The following is a 14,404-nucleotide window of genomic DNA, read 5'->3' as shown; positions in this document are numbered from 1 at the left end:
AACACAACGCTATTTTTTCTCCTAGTTAAACTGTCTGGTGGGGTTTGCAAATAAATGCGTTTGTCAAGATTGTTTTAGGGGCTGAGAGAAGTGGCCTGATTGACGCATTTGAAGGTCAAAATGCATCAATAGCAAAGCTTGAAAATTATGTAGTTAAGGTTGATTTAGTTAATTGTGGGCAGAAGTACCTTAGGAGGTAGAGCGGTGGAACGTCCAGAAATGGTCAGTTTTCACCTACATATTGACCGAAACAATGTCCGGTCACCTACAGACCTAATTCCACTATCTATGTGGAGTTTCTAACCTGCCTTCTAAAGCCCAGAAGATTCTGCAAACCTTGTTGACATTTCAGGGAGAACAAGATATCAGCCTATGTTCCCAAACAAAGCCTTCTTTTGAAAAGACCACAGGATTGCTCTCTCTCTCATGAAAGAGGAACTTTTACAACTCATAAGTTAAATAATCATTAAATAATAATACGGTTGAATGAACAAATGTTATATGAATACAAATGAAATGTTTTGATTAATCTGTGCTTAAATTACTGAAGTGAAATGAATTTTATTATTAGATTGAAAGATTAACAAGGATGAAATGAAATATGACCCATATATTTAATCAGCATACTGACTGGACAAGACACACTCTCCATATATCAATGACGCAAGTTATAATTAACGTCACTGCACACAGATATTTTCTTATCCACAAAATCAGCATGAGGGAGGTGTGTATCTGAGTTTGTTTGCAAAACCCCTTTACAGGGCAAGTTCTGATTTATCAATAAACTAAGATACGGCCAATATTTAAACAGCATCACTCCCTGAGTGATTCAGTTGAGCTAACTCTGACTGGCCATCGGAGGGAAACTCAGCTCCCATCACATCTTTGACAGGCTGTCAAAACCCTGTTGCATGCTACAGCTGACCGCAAACGGTTCCTTCAGAACAAAGCTGAACCAACTTCAACTCCTTAAGTTATTCCTAAGACACAAACAACTGTGGTGACCTGGAGAACGGCCTGGTCGTACTGCTGTTTCTCCTACGGACTTCGGTACCTTTGGGGTCCATCAGACTATCTGACGGTCCGGATCTACAATGGGGGTCTCCGACGAAGGGTACGTGGGCTCACAGATTGCGTCTAATGTGTTTTTGATAAGAATCAACTTACAGTTTATAGCAGACCAAATTCACTCCCACTCAGAACTCAGTTTCTTCAGATACGAGGGTTCTGATAACATCACATTCACACATCATCACACCTCACATTCCATCCACTTAGATCCATTCACATAGTGTCCTAGTTGTCTTGTTTTTAATTGTTTAGAAAATAAATGTTTTACCTTTTATAAACCTGACTCTGTCTGAATTGATACAAAGTGTGTTTGAACACTGAAAAGTCAAAGAATTCTAATTCTTCTGATTAAACATTCAAAGACCAATCAGAGTGATACTTTATATTTATATAGAATATCACAGCTTATTGGTCATAAGTAAAGGTAATATATTAAGCTTAAAAGCAACAATATTTACCCCCTACAGCGGGTTGTCCAGTAATTGGAGGGTTATTGGTAGGGATGCTTGATATTGGCTTTTTTACCTATATCCAAAATCTAATATTGTCTAACTCTTAATTTCCGATATTGATATAAGAGGGGTCTCCCCTAAATACAAAAAGAAAAAAGTTTAAGTTGCTAACATCACATATCTCCTATCATGCATGCATAAGCTTTAAACATTATCCGTGCAAAATTCCAACTACTTCATAGAAAAAAAGTATCATGTTTAAAGTGACAGTGTGTATTTTTCCTGGCGATAGGGGGCAGTAGATACCTAAATTGTTGCAAGCAAGCAATATTTTCGTGTTGGGAGTAAAGCCTGATTCATGCTTCTCCGTCTGCGTCAGTGCTGAGACACGCAACGGCCTTGCGGACCTGCCGGAGAGCTCCGCAAGGACGGACGGAGTGGAGCCCACTTTTCTAAACATCCGTCAGTCAAGACGGACAACGCAAGCTTGTGATTGGTTAGGACGCCGCTGTTGTCTACAGCGCCGCCATTGCGCCCTCAAAAACATAAAGAGCCGAGGATAACAAGCGGCAGACACGGAGAAGCTTTAAGTATACCTAAAAAAAAAAACTCTAAAAACATGAACGTTTAATTCCCCCGTGACTGGATGAGTGAAAAGATGCGCAGCAAGCATTTTATTGGTGGACGGAAATGACAGGAAACGTGGGTTTAGTGGTGGCGAGTGCATGAAGGGGTGGAGGAGGATGAGAGGCAAATTTTTCTGTGTTAAAAAGTCTCTTATATACAAAAAAAAAAAAAACACAATATAAACACACTATCTTGGACCGGATACATGACAGGATACCACAGAACAGCGCTACGCCCTCTGTTGTCCTGCCGGGGAATTGCTTTGCAACACTCTCCAGGAGACTGAGAAGTATGAGAGCAAAATGCTTCCGTCAACCTGTGCGTGTCTGTCCCTTGCAGAGCTGACGGAGAAGCATGAATCAGGCTTAAGACCTTACCAATGGATGCTCATTGGGATCAAAAAGCCATGGGGAGTGCAAAGATCAGCAAAATAACGAGCACATCAGACTCCCCTTCATCACAAGTGGAGAGGTAAATGTGTAAAACAGCAACATTTAAGAATGGTGAAAGTTCTGTAACCATTTGTTACAAATCAGTACATGCATTCTGTCCTCACGGGCTCCCGTAGAAGGAAACATGGCATTTAAAATAGTGTCGTCCAGAGACTTCGACCTGCTCCCATGTATTTTAGACCAGATTTTTATAGTTATATGTTACAAAGCCGCCAATATTTTTTAACAACGGCATCATTTAATTCATTTTCAATAACATTTTGGTGGAAATTTCCAGAGATTAAAAAAACTACACATTGTCTCTTTAATGTGTCTCCAATAGCAGCTGAAAGACATTCTTCCTGGGATAATCCTGACAAATGCTCTGTGACGCCTGACTACTAAATTCCTGATGGGAATTTTTTTTTTATTAATTATTAATGATAAAATGTTGTAGGTTTTGAAAACAGATCAGTGAGGCATCACTGTTACAATCTTTGTTATATTATCTCTGCGAAACATGACAGAGTGAAAGCTCTCAACTCAGAACTATCACTGACATGGTTTCCGTTTTGTCCGCTCCCGGTGTGTTTACATCTTACATTTAGGGAAAACAATGAATACGCTCATTTTGCTTCATATGTTCGTGCAAACATTTGTGTTTGTATCTTATACCTACTTGATAAAATATGAGCAGTGTGAGCATGCACATGCTAAGCTAGGCTAATTGCTAAGCGCAATGCTAAGACGTGCATTAGTTACTAATGGTGATGAAACATTTATAAAGATCTTCATTTAATAAAAGTAAGCTTGGGTGAAGATTCTTGTGTTTGTTGGTTGTTTTCTGGCTAGCCACACACGGCTAGGTGCTGTTAGGGAAAGCAGATCCTCTATACAGGGTAAGATCCTAATTACTCACAAGTTGTGCCAAATAAAACTAAAATATCTTATAAACTAAACCTCAAATTTGTCATATTTTGGCCTTTGAGAGAGAGGAGATGAAGCCGAAGAGTTTGATGAGTAAAATGAGCATGGAATGTACAAGTTGAGTCACTACAGCAGTAAAGACCGATAGATATTTTCCAATATTGCATTTTAAGGCCAATATTGGCCGATAATATTAGTGGACTGATAATATCTCTAGTGTCGGATCAACCCTGGCCCCACCAGAGGATGTTGCTGTTGTGTCTTTAGGCAAGACCCTCCTTGCCTGCTGGTGGTGGTGGTCGGAGAGACCGGTGGCACCAGTGTTCTGCAGCCTCGCTTCTGTCCCTGCACCCAAAGGCAGCTGTGGCAGGTGTGAATGTGTGTGAATGGGTTAATGACTGTCTGCGTTGTAAAGTGTCTTTGGGGGTTGTAGAACCCTAAAAAGTGCTATACAGGAAATGTTCCATAATTGCTGCAAAATTAATACTAATTCAGACACCGTGAGCAGTTATTTGCACGTTACTGTGAAAGCTGATATATTGTGTTTTCCAAGCTTACTTTGGTCTTATTCTTCACATTTTAAGCATTACTGCATAGTCCTTGCAGTTTGCTCCTAGTTTTGGTAAAGAAACTAAACCATGCATTAGATCTGGGTATGCTACTGCTGTCCCCTTTTCTTTCTTTTGGTCTTCATCTGTTAAGATGGTGAAATAAAAATTACACGGATAAAACAGAGAAACTCCATCACATTTGGTGCAGATGGAGGCTGTTCTTGCAAAACTAGATTTGCTGGATTTTTTTTTGTGTGATAAAAATAAATTTGTTCTTTGCTCACACCTGTGAGTCTTCTTCCTGTTTTTGTATATTAAAGAAGCAGCGCTTTAAAATAACACAGCCAGCTGTGATTACCTCAGCACCAGCCGGCTTGGGTGGAGGATGAGCTGCTTAAGGGCTTGTTGGATGAACTAAAAGGTCTCAAAGATTCAATCGCAGCGTCCTGCCCTACACAAACTTTTAAATAAAACTTCCGTATTTTACTTTCTTAATCAGTTTATTTTAGTGATTAAATGCAGCTATAGGTCTTACTGCCCTTGCTGTATTTCTGAATCCCAGCAAGGTGAGAAATTAAATATTGTCATAAAGGTTTATTGGAGAAACCTGCCGTTCAGAAAAACGCCTGTTCATCTACGGATCGATTTTCACACTTTAAAAAATGTAACATTTGAAGATTGAACATGACTTATTTGGAAAAACATCATCTGGTTACAACACCCTACTAAGTAGTTTTTGTGAGCATATATTCTACCATCATAGATGCAAGGATCCAAAGGTGGAAACTATGGACACATGTCTTCGCTGCCTGATCACAAGCTCAATGATCACTCTGATTATCATGAATGGTAAAAATGAAGACATATAAATGTTCCAGACTCGTAGAATTAGCTACATCAAATTTTCCCCTATGTCAGAATAATGTCTGAAGTACTAAAGCTACTTGTTCTTTGTAAGTAATGAAGCGCCATTGTCTATTTATTCCATGTCTAACTATGAATGTTTGGTCCTGAAAAAGTACTAAATGTTATTTGTGACATGCTGCAGTTTTAAGAAGCCAGGACCATCCTTTCCCATCAGACCTAAAGAAAAGTCAGTTTGGTTAAATATGTATACTGTTTATGTAAAACTGTGATAATCAGTTCCATTTACTGTCTAAACATCTCCAGCTGTCACTAATGGAAAGGCAAACAGACCTCTTTTTTTGTTATTTATGTGAATGAGGAGACACAGCGAGGCCGAGCTAAATCACTTTGCCTTCTGCTTATTACCGTCCTCTTCCTCCTCCTCTTCTTTCAATCCACATCCAGCCAAACTAAACAGCCTGATATCTTTTCACACATATGCTAATACTAAATAATCCTGCCCGTATCAGGGGCCTGGTAATTGGGTTGCCTCTTCTCTCGCCTCATTTGAGTCCATTTGCTGACAGGATTACAGGCTATTATCCCTCAGGATCCCTTAGGATCTCCTTAGGTTTTCAGATAGCCAAAACACACAAACAAATAGGCAGTGTGTGTGTGTGTGTGTGTGTGTGTGTGTGTGTGTGTGTGTGTGTGTGTGTGTGTGTGTGTGTGTGTGTGTGTGTGTGTGTGTGTGTGTGTGTGTGTGTGTGTGTGTTGGCTCTCTGAATATGGAGCGTCACAGCTGTGTCATTTCAAGTTATCATCATCTTCTATCATTATTCCTTTCTCTGGGGAGGCTTCAATCCAAGTACAGCACACGCCCCGATCGACAGCACAAATAGTCCAGACGTCTGTCCTCCAAAAGCCTCTCAAAGGCTGAGAAAGCTTTTCAGTGAATGGACTGCCGTTCAGAGCAGAAAACGAGAAGGAGAGGGAGGAGGAGGAGGAGGTGTGTGCAGGTAAGGGCTGGCCTTCTGGTGAGAATTAGGAATGCTTCAGGTTCACCGAAGGGCATGACATCATCTTCAATGAGTCAAAGCAACTCTCCGCACAACAAATTAGGGAGATGAAAAGCCATTAAAGGGTCAGTTCACCCAAATGAAGAACCAGACAAGAGAGCAAACATGTCTGAATGCTGACAGACGGACTAAATAACACAGATTACCCCGTAAAAAGGGCCAGATTAGATGGTAACAGTTTGTTTAGATTCAGAAAAGGGCAGGTGTCACTGACTGAGCAATGTGAGTATGTGCTTTTGATGAGTCGGAAACATTCACAGGACTGCTACAAGTCACAGTAGAAGAAAACATAGGATTTTAATTAGATATGCACAAAATATTAGCATTTACATCGGTATCACCAATGTTGGTTATCTTTTACAGTATTGGTATTGACCAAATAAGTGAAACTGGGCTGATATTAACGATCAGTATTAATTTACATCTAGTTACCATGCATGTTTCAGGAGGGGAAGTGGAGTGCTCATGCGGTATTTATTTCATGTGATCATCGCAGAAGCGTGTGTATGAATGTATGTATAACTATATTTTTGGTAAATATTGGTTATCGGCCATAACAGCATTACAAATAGCTGATAGTTATTTCGGTTTAAATTGTCACTTTTATTCTAAACATCTGCACAGCCTGTGGGTGGACTCACCTTCCTGCTGCTGGTTGAGCATCATGTTCTTCAGCGTGTTGCAGTCCACTGTGGGCAGACCGTTGTCCGTGTATGCAGATGGACGGTAGTTGACATCTGACCTGGACCGGTTGTGTCCCTTCTTAAACACCGACTTGGATGAGGAGTTGCCCGTGTTGTTGGTGCACTCCTGGATATGGGCCGCCAGGTCATTGGTGGATCGCGCTCTACTTCTCTTACCATGCCTCAAGCCCATTCCCAGTCCCAGTACACTAAAGTTGTCGGCCCAAGCCAGGCCCAGGGGCCCCACCTCCGGCTGCTCTCCAGCCAGCAGACCCCACACACCACTGGAGCCCAGCTTCCCCAGAGCAGCGCTGGACACGTCCGGCATCTGCTTGGGCTGCCTCGGAGGCTGCCGGTTGTTAGCTTGAACCAGGCTCGGACCTTGGCCTTGCATCCTGTCCATGCAGTGGATAAAGTCCTCTGTTGCCTCCAGCGCTGGGCTGATATCACCCACTCCATTAAGTTGCTCCAGTCCCTCCATGTCTGTTCCAGGACAGGCTTCCCACTGAGCTAGAACTCTTATGCTGAGACAGCTTTCCACCAGCACAAAAGTCCTTTTATCAGCATCCACATATCAAACAAGCACCTATGTGGATATTTTAGCTTTGCAGATGAGCTAAGGGGAGAATAAAATTCAGGATCTCTAATTCCAAAAACTGTTGTTGACATTCATGCCCTACTCTTCAACCGAAGGCTTCACTCAGCTTTAGTCGTCCTTTTCTGTGACATTCTTCTACTTCTACAATAGTTTTGCTTTTTTCACCAGAAGAAGAACTGCTTCAGTTTCATGCCCGAGCCCAAAAACTGGTCCAGACTCTAAAGAGCAATCAGATTTGGACAGAAATCTATACCAGCGTCACTTTTAGTAAAAGGAAGCAGCAAAACGTTGAGGTACAGTCTCTTGCTCAGACTTCGGGGTCAGAAATCAACCAGCACGCTCTGAGTTTTGGTTCCCTTTTCGGCCAGTCGGCTGGTTAGAAGATCAACAGATCGAGGCTGTTTGTGGTTTCTCTGTAATGAAGAAAAAGAAACAGGAAGTAGTCAAGACAAATCCTGCATGTAGAACAGAAACAGCTCACTGTAAAGTAAATGATTAGTTTTGCCAAAAATCACTTCTTGATTCAGCTGATTTGATTTAATTTGACACGTTGTTGAGAGAATAACAAAGTTTCAACTTCACTACCACCTACCTACCAGCAGCATCTTCAACACTCTGAGCCTGACAGACCTGCCTTCTGTCGTCTCTTACGCGTCCCGCTGAAATAATGCTCGACTTCCTCCTCGGCTGCTTATCGCTGAACAGAGCAGAGAGGAACCAGGCCAGGGTGGGGTTCCCATCTATCTGTCTGTCTGACTGCCCTCTGCTCTCATTCTCTCAACTGCATATACTGTTTATATACCCTCGCGCAATGCAGCTTGTATTGATTTTTTTCCTCCTACAGATATTAATTATTTAATGGCTATGACATCACCGCAATCCCAAGTCTGGTGAAAAGCTCCAAAGATGAAGCCAATGGTCCAGGATCCTTTGTTGGAAATACAGAATGCTTTCATTGGTTCGTGAAAGATTTTATTTAAAACTTTAAAGCTGTATTTATTTTTATTTAGGTTACTCTTCTTTTCCTTTTGCGAAATGCTCACACAGCAAAACCACCTGACTTATAAAAGCATCCAACGCCATGTCATCCAGACTAATCTCTAAACTACACTTTCTAAATATGAAATGCTCAGCATTTTAAAATAACTTCAAAACCCGACTATTGTAAACACTTTAGTTAAGATCCAATATTATAACTTTGTTCTTCTGCACTGTAAAGTTCTTACATTTTCTTAACCCTATTTCAACATTTGGTCAAAAATAGCTGCGCAAGATTCTGGAAAACTCACCAAGAATCATCTCTTAAGTTAAAAGTGATGATGTGTATTTTCCCTGGCGATAATGCCTAAATCACTGCAAGCAAGCAGTATTTTTGTGTTCGAGCAAGACCTTGCCAACGGATGGCCATTAGGGTCAAAAATCCCTGGGAGAACAACCTCCAGCAAAATGACAAGCACACCAGACTCCCTGGCAACGAGCGAAGAGGCAAACATGTAAAACAACGTTTATGAATGGCGAAAGTTTTACAGCTGCTTGTTACAAATCAATAAATGTGTTTTGTTCTCACGGGCTCCTGTAGAAGGAAACATGGCGTCTAATATGGCATTGATAAAGTGACTTAGCCCTGCTCCCATGTATGTTAGACCCTAACTCTATGGTTACTATGGTTATATTATGTTATTAAGCCACTAATACTTTTTAACAAACTGGGCATCATTTAAGTCACTCTCGACAACATTTGGATGGATATTTCCAGATATTACCAATAAAAACTACACATTGTCTGTTTAATGGAAGTTAATGTGAGATTTAGGAGATCGGAGCAATTTAAAGATGCAGCGACAACAAAAGTCAACGTAAATAACAATGTAATGTCAAACTGATGGCTATGAGGAGGTTGTATCATAACAGCACAAGAGCATCTTTGAAATTTTAGAGACTGGAGCCATTTTAAATAACAGTAATATGATTTTAATCTGGGTTGCGATCTGACTAGCCTTTAGCTTGTCAAGCCTGTAGGGGAACAATGAGGATCAATGGTATCCATCCATTTTCTGAACCTGCTTTGTCCATGCAGGGTCGTGGGGGGGGGGGGGGGGGTACACCCTGGACAGAGAGGACAAACAGTCATGCGCACGCACACACACACACACACACACACACACACACACACACACACACACACACACACACACACACACACACACACACACACACACACACACACACACACACACACACACACCCCTAAGGACTATTTGGACAGCCCAATCAACCTAACAGTCTTGTTTTTGGACTGTGGGGGGAAGCCGGAGTGGATCGATGGTAATTAACTGTAATGCTTACACACCTAAACATGACCAGAAAGATCACCTTACTATGTTTAGACCTTTCATTAAGACAGAGTGTTGACATTTTACTATTATTCATGTTTTAGAGCAGAATGTGAAATTACAACATAAAGCCATTCAGATATTCACATAAAATCTGGAGATTTGGAATTGTTCATGCTTTATAAAAACTAATACGCATAGCAGCATGAAGGATATAATATTAACATTTTCTCTAAATCATTATTCACTTTTTACAGAATAAATGTGTTTAAAAACTGGTAATACAATTTGCTGAGAACTTTAGTTAAACCACAGGGCTTTCACTGCTGAAGGATGACGCTCTGAGCAGATTACTATTGACCTTTTAACATTACATCTACACATTTCCATAGTTATGATGACATCATGTGTCTGCTGATACAGCTCTGATATTACTGTGAATCATTTTCAGTTAATCATCAAAATCAACCCAAAAATCTTGATTCATCACAAGGGGGAAAAAACACCAACTGTCAAAACCACATAATCGTCGCTACGTGGAAGCAGGAAATGTTTTTGCATGGCAGCATTATTCCAACGTGAAATGTCTTATACTTTTACACTTAGTGTAAAGTTCTATACAGACTATAAGATACATCTCCAGTTGCTTAGGTATTTATTTACATAAGGACTGCCTAAAAATAACAGGATGGATGTAAATACGTGTAAACTGTGCTGTTTCATGTAATCTAGCTGATAAATTAGTTTTAATTAACTCGACCCTGTTCCTGGGCTAAACTCTGTTACACTTGGCTGTAATATCTTAAGACGAAAAACTAAAAAAACAATAACTATCAGTGTTTCCATTAAACACGACGTCCAATCGTCGTTGTTTCTCGATTTAATCATTTTATGCTTGAACGAAAACAGCTTTCCAAATGTATTTATAAAAAAACCTGTCACGATTAGAAGCACACGTTTTAAAGCGGCTGAAGCAAACGGTAATAAGTGATTATTGATCACAAGGTGGGACGAGTCTAGCTGTTTCTGTTGAGCTCTTTAAGAGTCAGAATATCCACGCCAGCCTTCCGATTAGCTTTAGCAACTCATATATGTTCTTCATTATTAAAACACATACGCAAAACCCACTAGGCCCATAGGACGTGTTTCAGCATCAGGCCTGTTTATCTCTGACTAATGTGATGGAGCTAACAGCTAACGTTATCCGCTTTCCATCCTTGATCAATGTCATTTAAAAAAACATAATTCATATAATTTCCTCTGCCTACAACCACAGTGTTTCTCTGGAGAAAAGCTGCCTTTACCTGCTAGTAATACTAATGCCACCGACAAGCCGTAAATAAAAATAAATTCAGACTTACTTGTGTTTATCATTATGTCATTCTGCAGTACGTCAGCGTGAAAGTCTCCGGCGTGAAACTTTAGACTCTAAATAAAGGTTCCGTGTCTCGTCAGTACACAGCGTTCCTGGTCTGAAGCCAACATGAGCAGAAACATTGTGAACATTAATTTATATCAAAATAATTTTGTACAACCCTTATTTCCTTTTAACTGAAACTGACAACTATTAAATGGCTTATATTAAGTTAACGCCTCAGTGAACTGAGAGAGAGAGAGAGAGAGAGAGAGAGAGAGAGAGAGAGCTTGAAGTTACTCCTAAATCATATCTAATCGTTTTTATATATAATACCATAATATTGAAACAACAATAATAATAATAATAATAATTATTATTATTATTATTATTATTATTATAAAAATATACATTTAAAATTTTATATAAAGTAATTTATAGAAACCAATTGAGATATGAAAAGATATTTATAAAGATAAGAAGCCTAAATATGTGTAACCTGCAAAGTTCAACTCCTCCCCTGTGACTGTATTGCCAAACTCATGGCTAATAAATATAATATATATGATTTTTTTTCACTATTTTAAAAACTACATTTATCTGTTTAGAAGTTTGAAATATTTTCCACCATTTCCCTTTCCTATCCTTTATTTTATCAGAAGGATCAAAGATGTTTTACCTGATATTATGAGCCTTTTAGATTTTTCAAGGACCTTACTCCATCTCTCCCTGATGTGTTTTGCATTAAACCAATTCTGATACACATAGTGCATTTCCATTATTTTCATTACCATGAAATGGGATGAAAATCCCTAAAAGGTATGATCAATACTATGGATGGTGGCAGAAGGTAGCACATTTACACCGTCTCACAAAGAAAGGTCGCATAAACGCAGCTACACCAACAAATCTGACCAAGATGGGAAAAGGACCAAAGGAAGGAGGACAAAGCAGAGGTGAAGAATAGTTTCCGGCTAATGGGCTCCTTGAAGCTGACCCTGAACCTAAAATATCTTTCTAACAGGGAAAAACACATAATTCTCCTTCATGTAGTGTTCTCTCAAAGGCTGAATCAATATGAAAAGCTGATGAAGTAGTTCTCTGTGTTAAAAATATATTCCTGTGAATCAATATTTTATGACATTAAATTCGCGGACAGGTACAGTTCCTTTTTAAGGAATTATATTATGCATTTGTTATTCCCATAGATATCTGAACTACTTATTTCATGCAGAAGAAACTGCAAATATCTATATTAGTTACTGATCACAATAAATATATTAAAGTTGCACTATATAACAGATATTTAGTTTATAAGGGGAAAAATAATTAGAATGTCCAAACCTCTGGCAGCTTCTTCACATTCACTTTTCACATATTTCATAGTCCATTTTCTAAGATCAATGGGACAAATCTTATTTCAGATGACTATCAAATAATTGAATCAATCAACAAGAGGTTAATTTTTCATAATGAGGGGGCGGTTACACAGTGCTGGAGGAAAGTGTTTCCTGTTTAATGATTATTTCTGTTATTGTCTTTAAAGAGCAAGTCACCCCCAAATAAACTTTTTTTTGCTGATAAACGAAATAAACGAGTGTCTAATCGTGCTGCAGACACGTGTCGTCAATAATTTGGCACTTCAGTGCATCTTAGTTAAAATTTAAATATTCTGCCTAAAACTAGCAGTGTTGTGCCGTTGTCAGGTAAAAACTCTGCACTGCATTTTAATTTAAATCTGCCACCACTATTGGCTAAGAGGTATGCTATGATGTAAACTGGTACATTATGATGTCACAATGCTGTCGTGAGCCTGAGTGTGTGTGTATTTGTTAGTGGCTCCGCCCTCTCGGTCTGCCAGGCAACAGCATGTGTTGCATTTTTCAAACATGAAGCGGGAGTGGAGTTAGACTCTGGTAGGGGGTGACTTGCTCTTTAAGTCTCCTAAATGTTTCAGACCAGCATTACCGTTTCAATATTGGAAAAAGATAATCCCATTAAAGACAAAATATAGTTTTCAAAGATGGTTTAATTTCTAAAGAGGAAAGAAATCTAAAACAACTGGAGCCTATGTGGGAAATTAATTGATTCTTAAAGTTGCATGAATTTAAAATTTTATCTTGTGGTCAAATTGGGGTACTGCAGTCCCTGTGTCAAACAAACAAATCCGCTTGAGTTTCATGGCTGTTGCCAGTTAAAGGTCAATGACAGAAGATTCCATTCCAGTCCAAATGTATTTATAGAGCAGGTGGGGGAATCAGACAAAGGGCAGCCCACGGATCCCTTATGAGGAAAAACATAAATGGACACAGTGTTCCCTCGCTCAGACGTGCGTCTCCCCCATGGAGCCAGGGCTGAAGGTGGGGCATGCTGATGAGTGCTTGGTGGCCAGGTTTTCACCCATGGAGCCCAGCCGGGCACAGCCCAAAGAAGAGACATGGATCCCCCTTTTCATGGACTCACCACTCATAGGAGGGGCCAAAGGGGTCGGGTGCAATGTTTGATGGGTGGTAGCGGACGGCGGGGACCTTGGCGGTCTGACCCAAGAGAGACCTGAGCCGGAAGTCAAAGCTCTCAATTTACTGGTCGATCTATGTTCCTACCCTCACCTATGGTTACAAGCTTTGGGTAGAAACTGAAAGAATGATATTGCGGCTACTGGTGGCCTAAATAAGTTTTCTCCACAGGGTGTCTGGGCTCTCCCTAAAAGATAAAAAAACTTGATCATCCAGGAGAGGCTCGGAGTAGACCCGCTGCTCCTCCACATCGAGAAGAGAAAGTTGAGGTGGCTCGGTCATCTATTTAGGATGCCTCCGGGGCGCCTCCCTGGTGAAGTTTTCTGGCCACGTCCAACTGGGAGGAGATGACCCAGGACATGCTGGAGAGGCTACTTAAACGTACACTCACACATCACTTCCTTATATTTTCTTTGAGGAAAATCTCTCATTTTTAAGTCAATGAGTGATTTGGTGGGAATGTAAATGCTGTTAAAATGTTCTGTGTAGATTTAATGATGTAGGTGACTGATTATAATAAGCTAAATAATTTCATGAATATATATAGTTGTGTTGAAATGTCTTTATTTTAAATGTACCTGTGTAAGGTGTAAGAGCTAGCGTCTCGGGAGAATACCCTTAACGAGAGTACACAAGACTTTTTTCATGGACTATGAGGGAGCAGATGTCTCTCATGAAGCGATTTTAAGCTAAAGGTTTACTAAAGGAAAGGACAACACAAGGACTTAAGGACCTCTTTTCAGGACAAGCAGCCAACGAGGTTTGAAACATTTAATTGTGAAGAAAATGCAAAATACAAAAAATAAACTTTTCACAGCACTGATAGCAAAGAATAAAGCAATTAAACAGTTTTTTTCCTCAAATAAGAAAAATACATTTTATTATAAAATATAATTTCTATTTAACAAAGACGGCCATTTAAAAAAACAAATT

At 39.8% G+C, this 14,404-nt stretch overlaps 1 protein-coding gene across 3 annotated transcripts in view; it reads right to left on the bottom strand.

Annotated features, from left to right (window-relative positions):
- The window catches only part of plekhm3 (pleckstrin homology domain containing, family M, member 3), a 56,782-nt gene extending 45,735 nt beyond the window's left edge, over positions 1 to 11,047 (bottom strand). The window contains exons 1-2 of one of the 3 annotated variants that reach the window (XM_015965942.3): positions 10,963 to 11,047; positions 6,629 to 7,681 (exon numbers count right to left, since the gene is read on the bottom strand). In XM_015965942.3, the coding sequence (XP_015821428.1) occupies positions 6,629 to 7,151 (523 nt within the window). In that variant the 5' untranslated portion in view covers positions 7,152 to 7,681; positions 10,963 to 11,047. Of the gene's footprint in view, positions 1 to 6,628; positions 7,682 to 7,860; positions 8,259 to 10,962 lie in introns of those variants that run through there. The other 2 variants (XM_015965943.3, XM_054746685.2) reach the window with 2 other exon arrangements.
- Between the last annotated feature and the right edge of the window lie 3,357 nt (positions 11,048 to 14,404).

This window comes from Nothobranchius furzeri, chromosome 14 (genome assembly GCF_043380555.1).
Source record: "Nothobranchius furzeri strain GRZ-AD chromosome 14, NfurGRZ-RIMD1, whole genome shotgun sequence".
Lineage (NCBI taxonomy): Eukaryota > Metazoa > Chordata > Actinopteri > Cyprinodontiformes > Nothobranchiidae > Nothobranchius > Nothobranchius furzeri.
The sequence above is the reverse complement of the archived record's forward strand: the minus strand, read 5'-3'. Positions and strand labels throughout refer to the sequence as shown.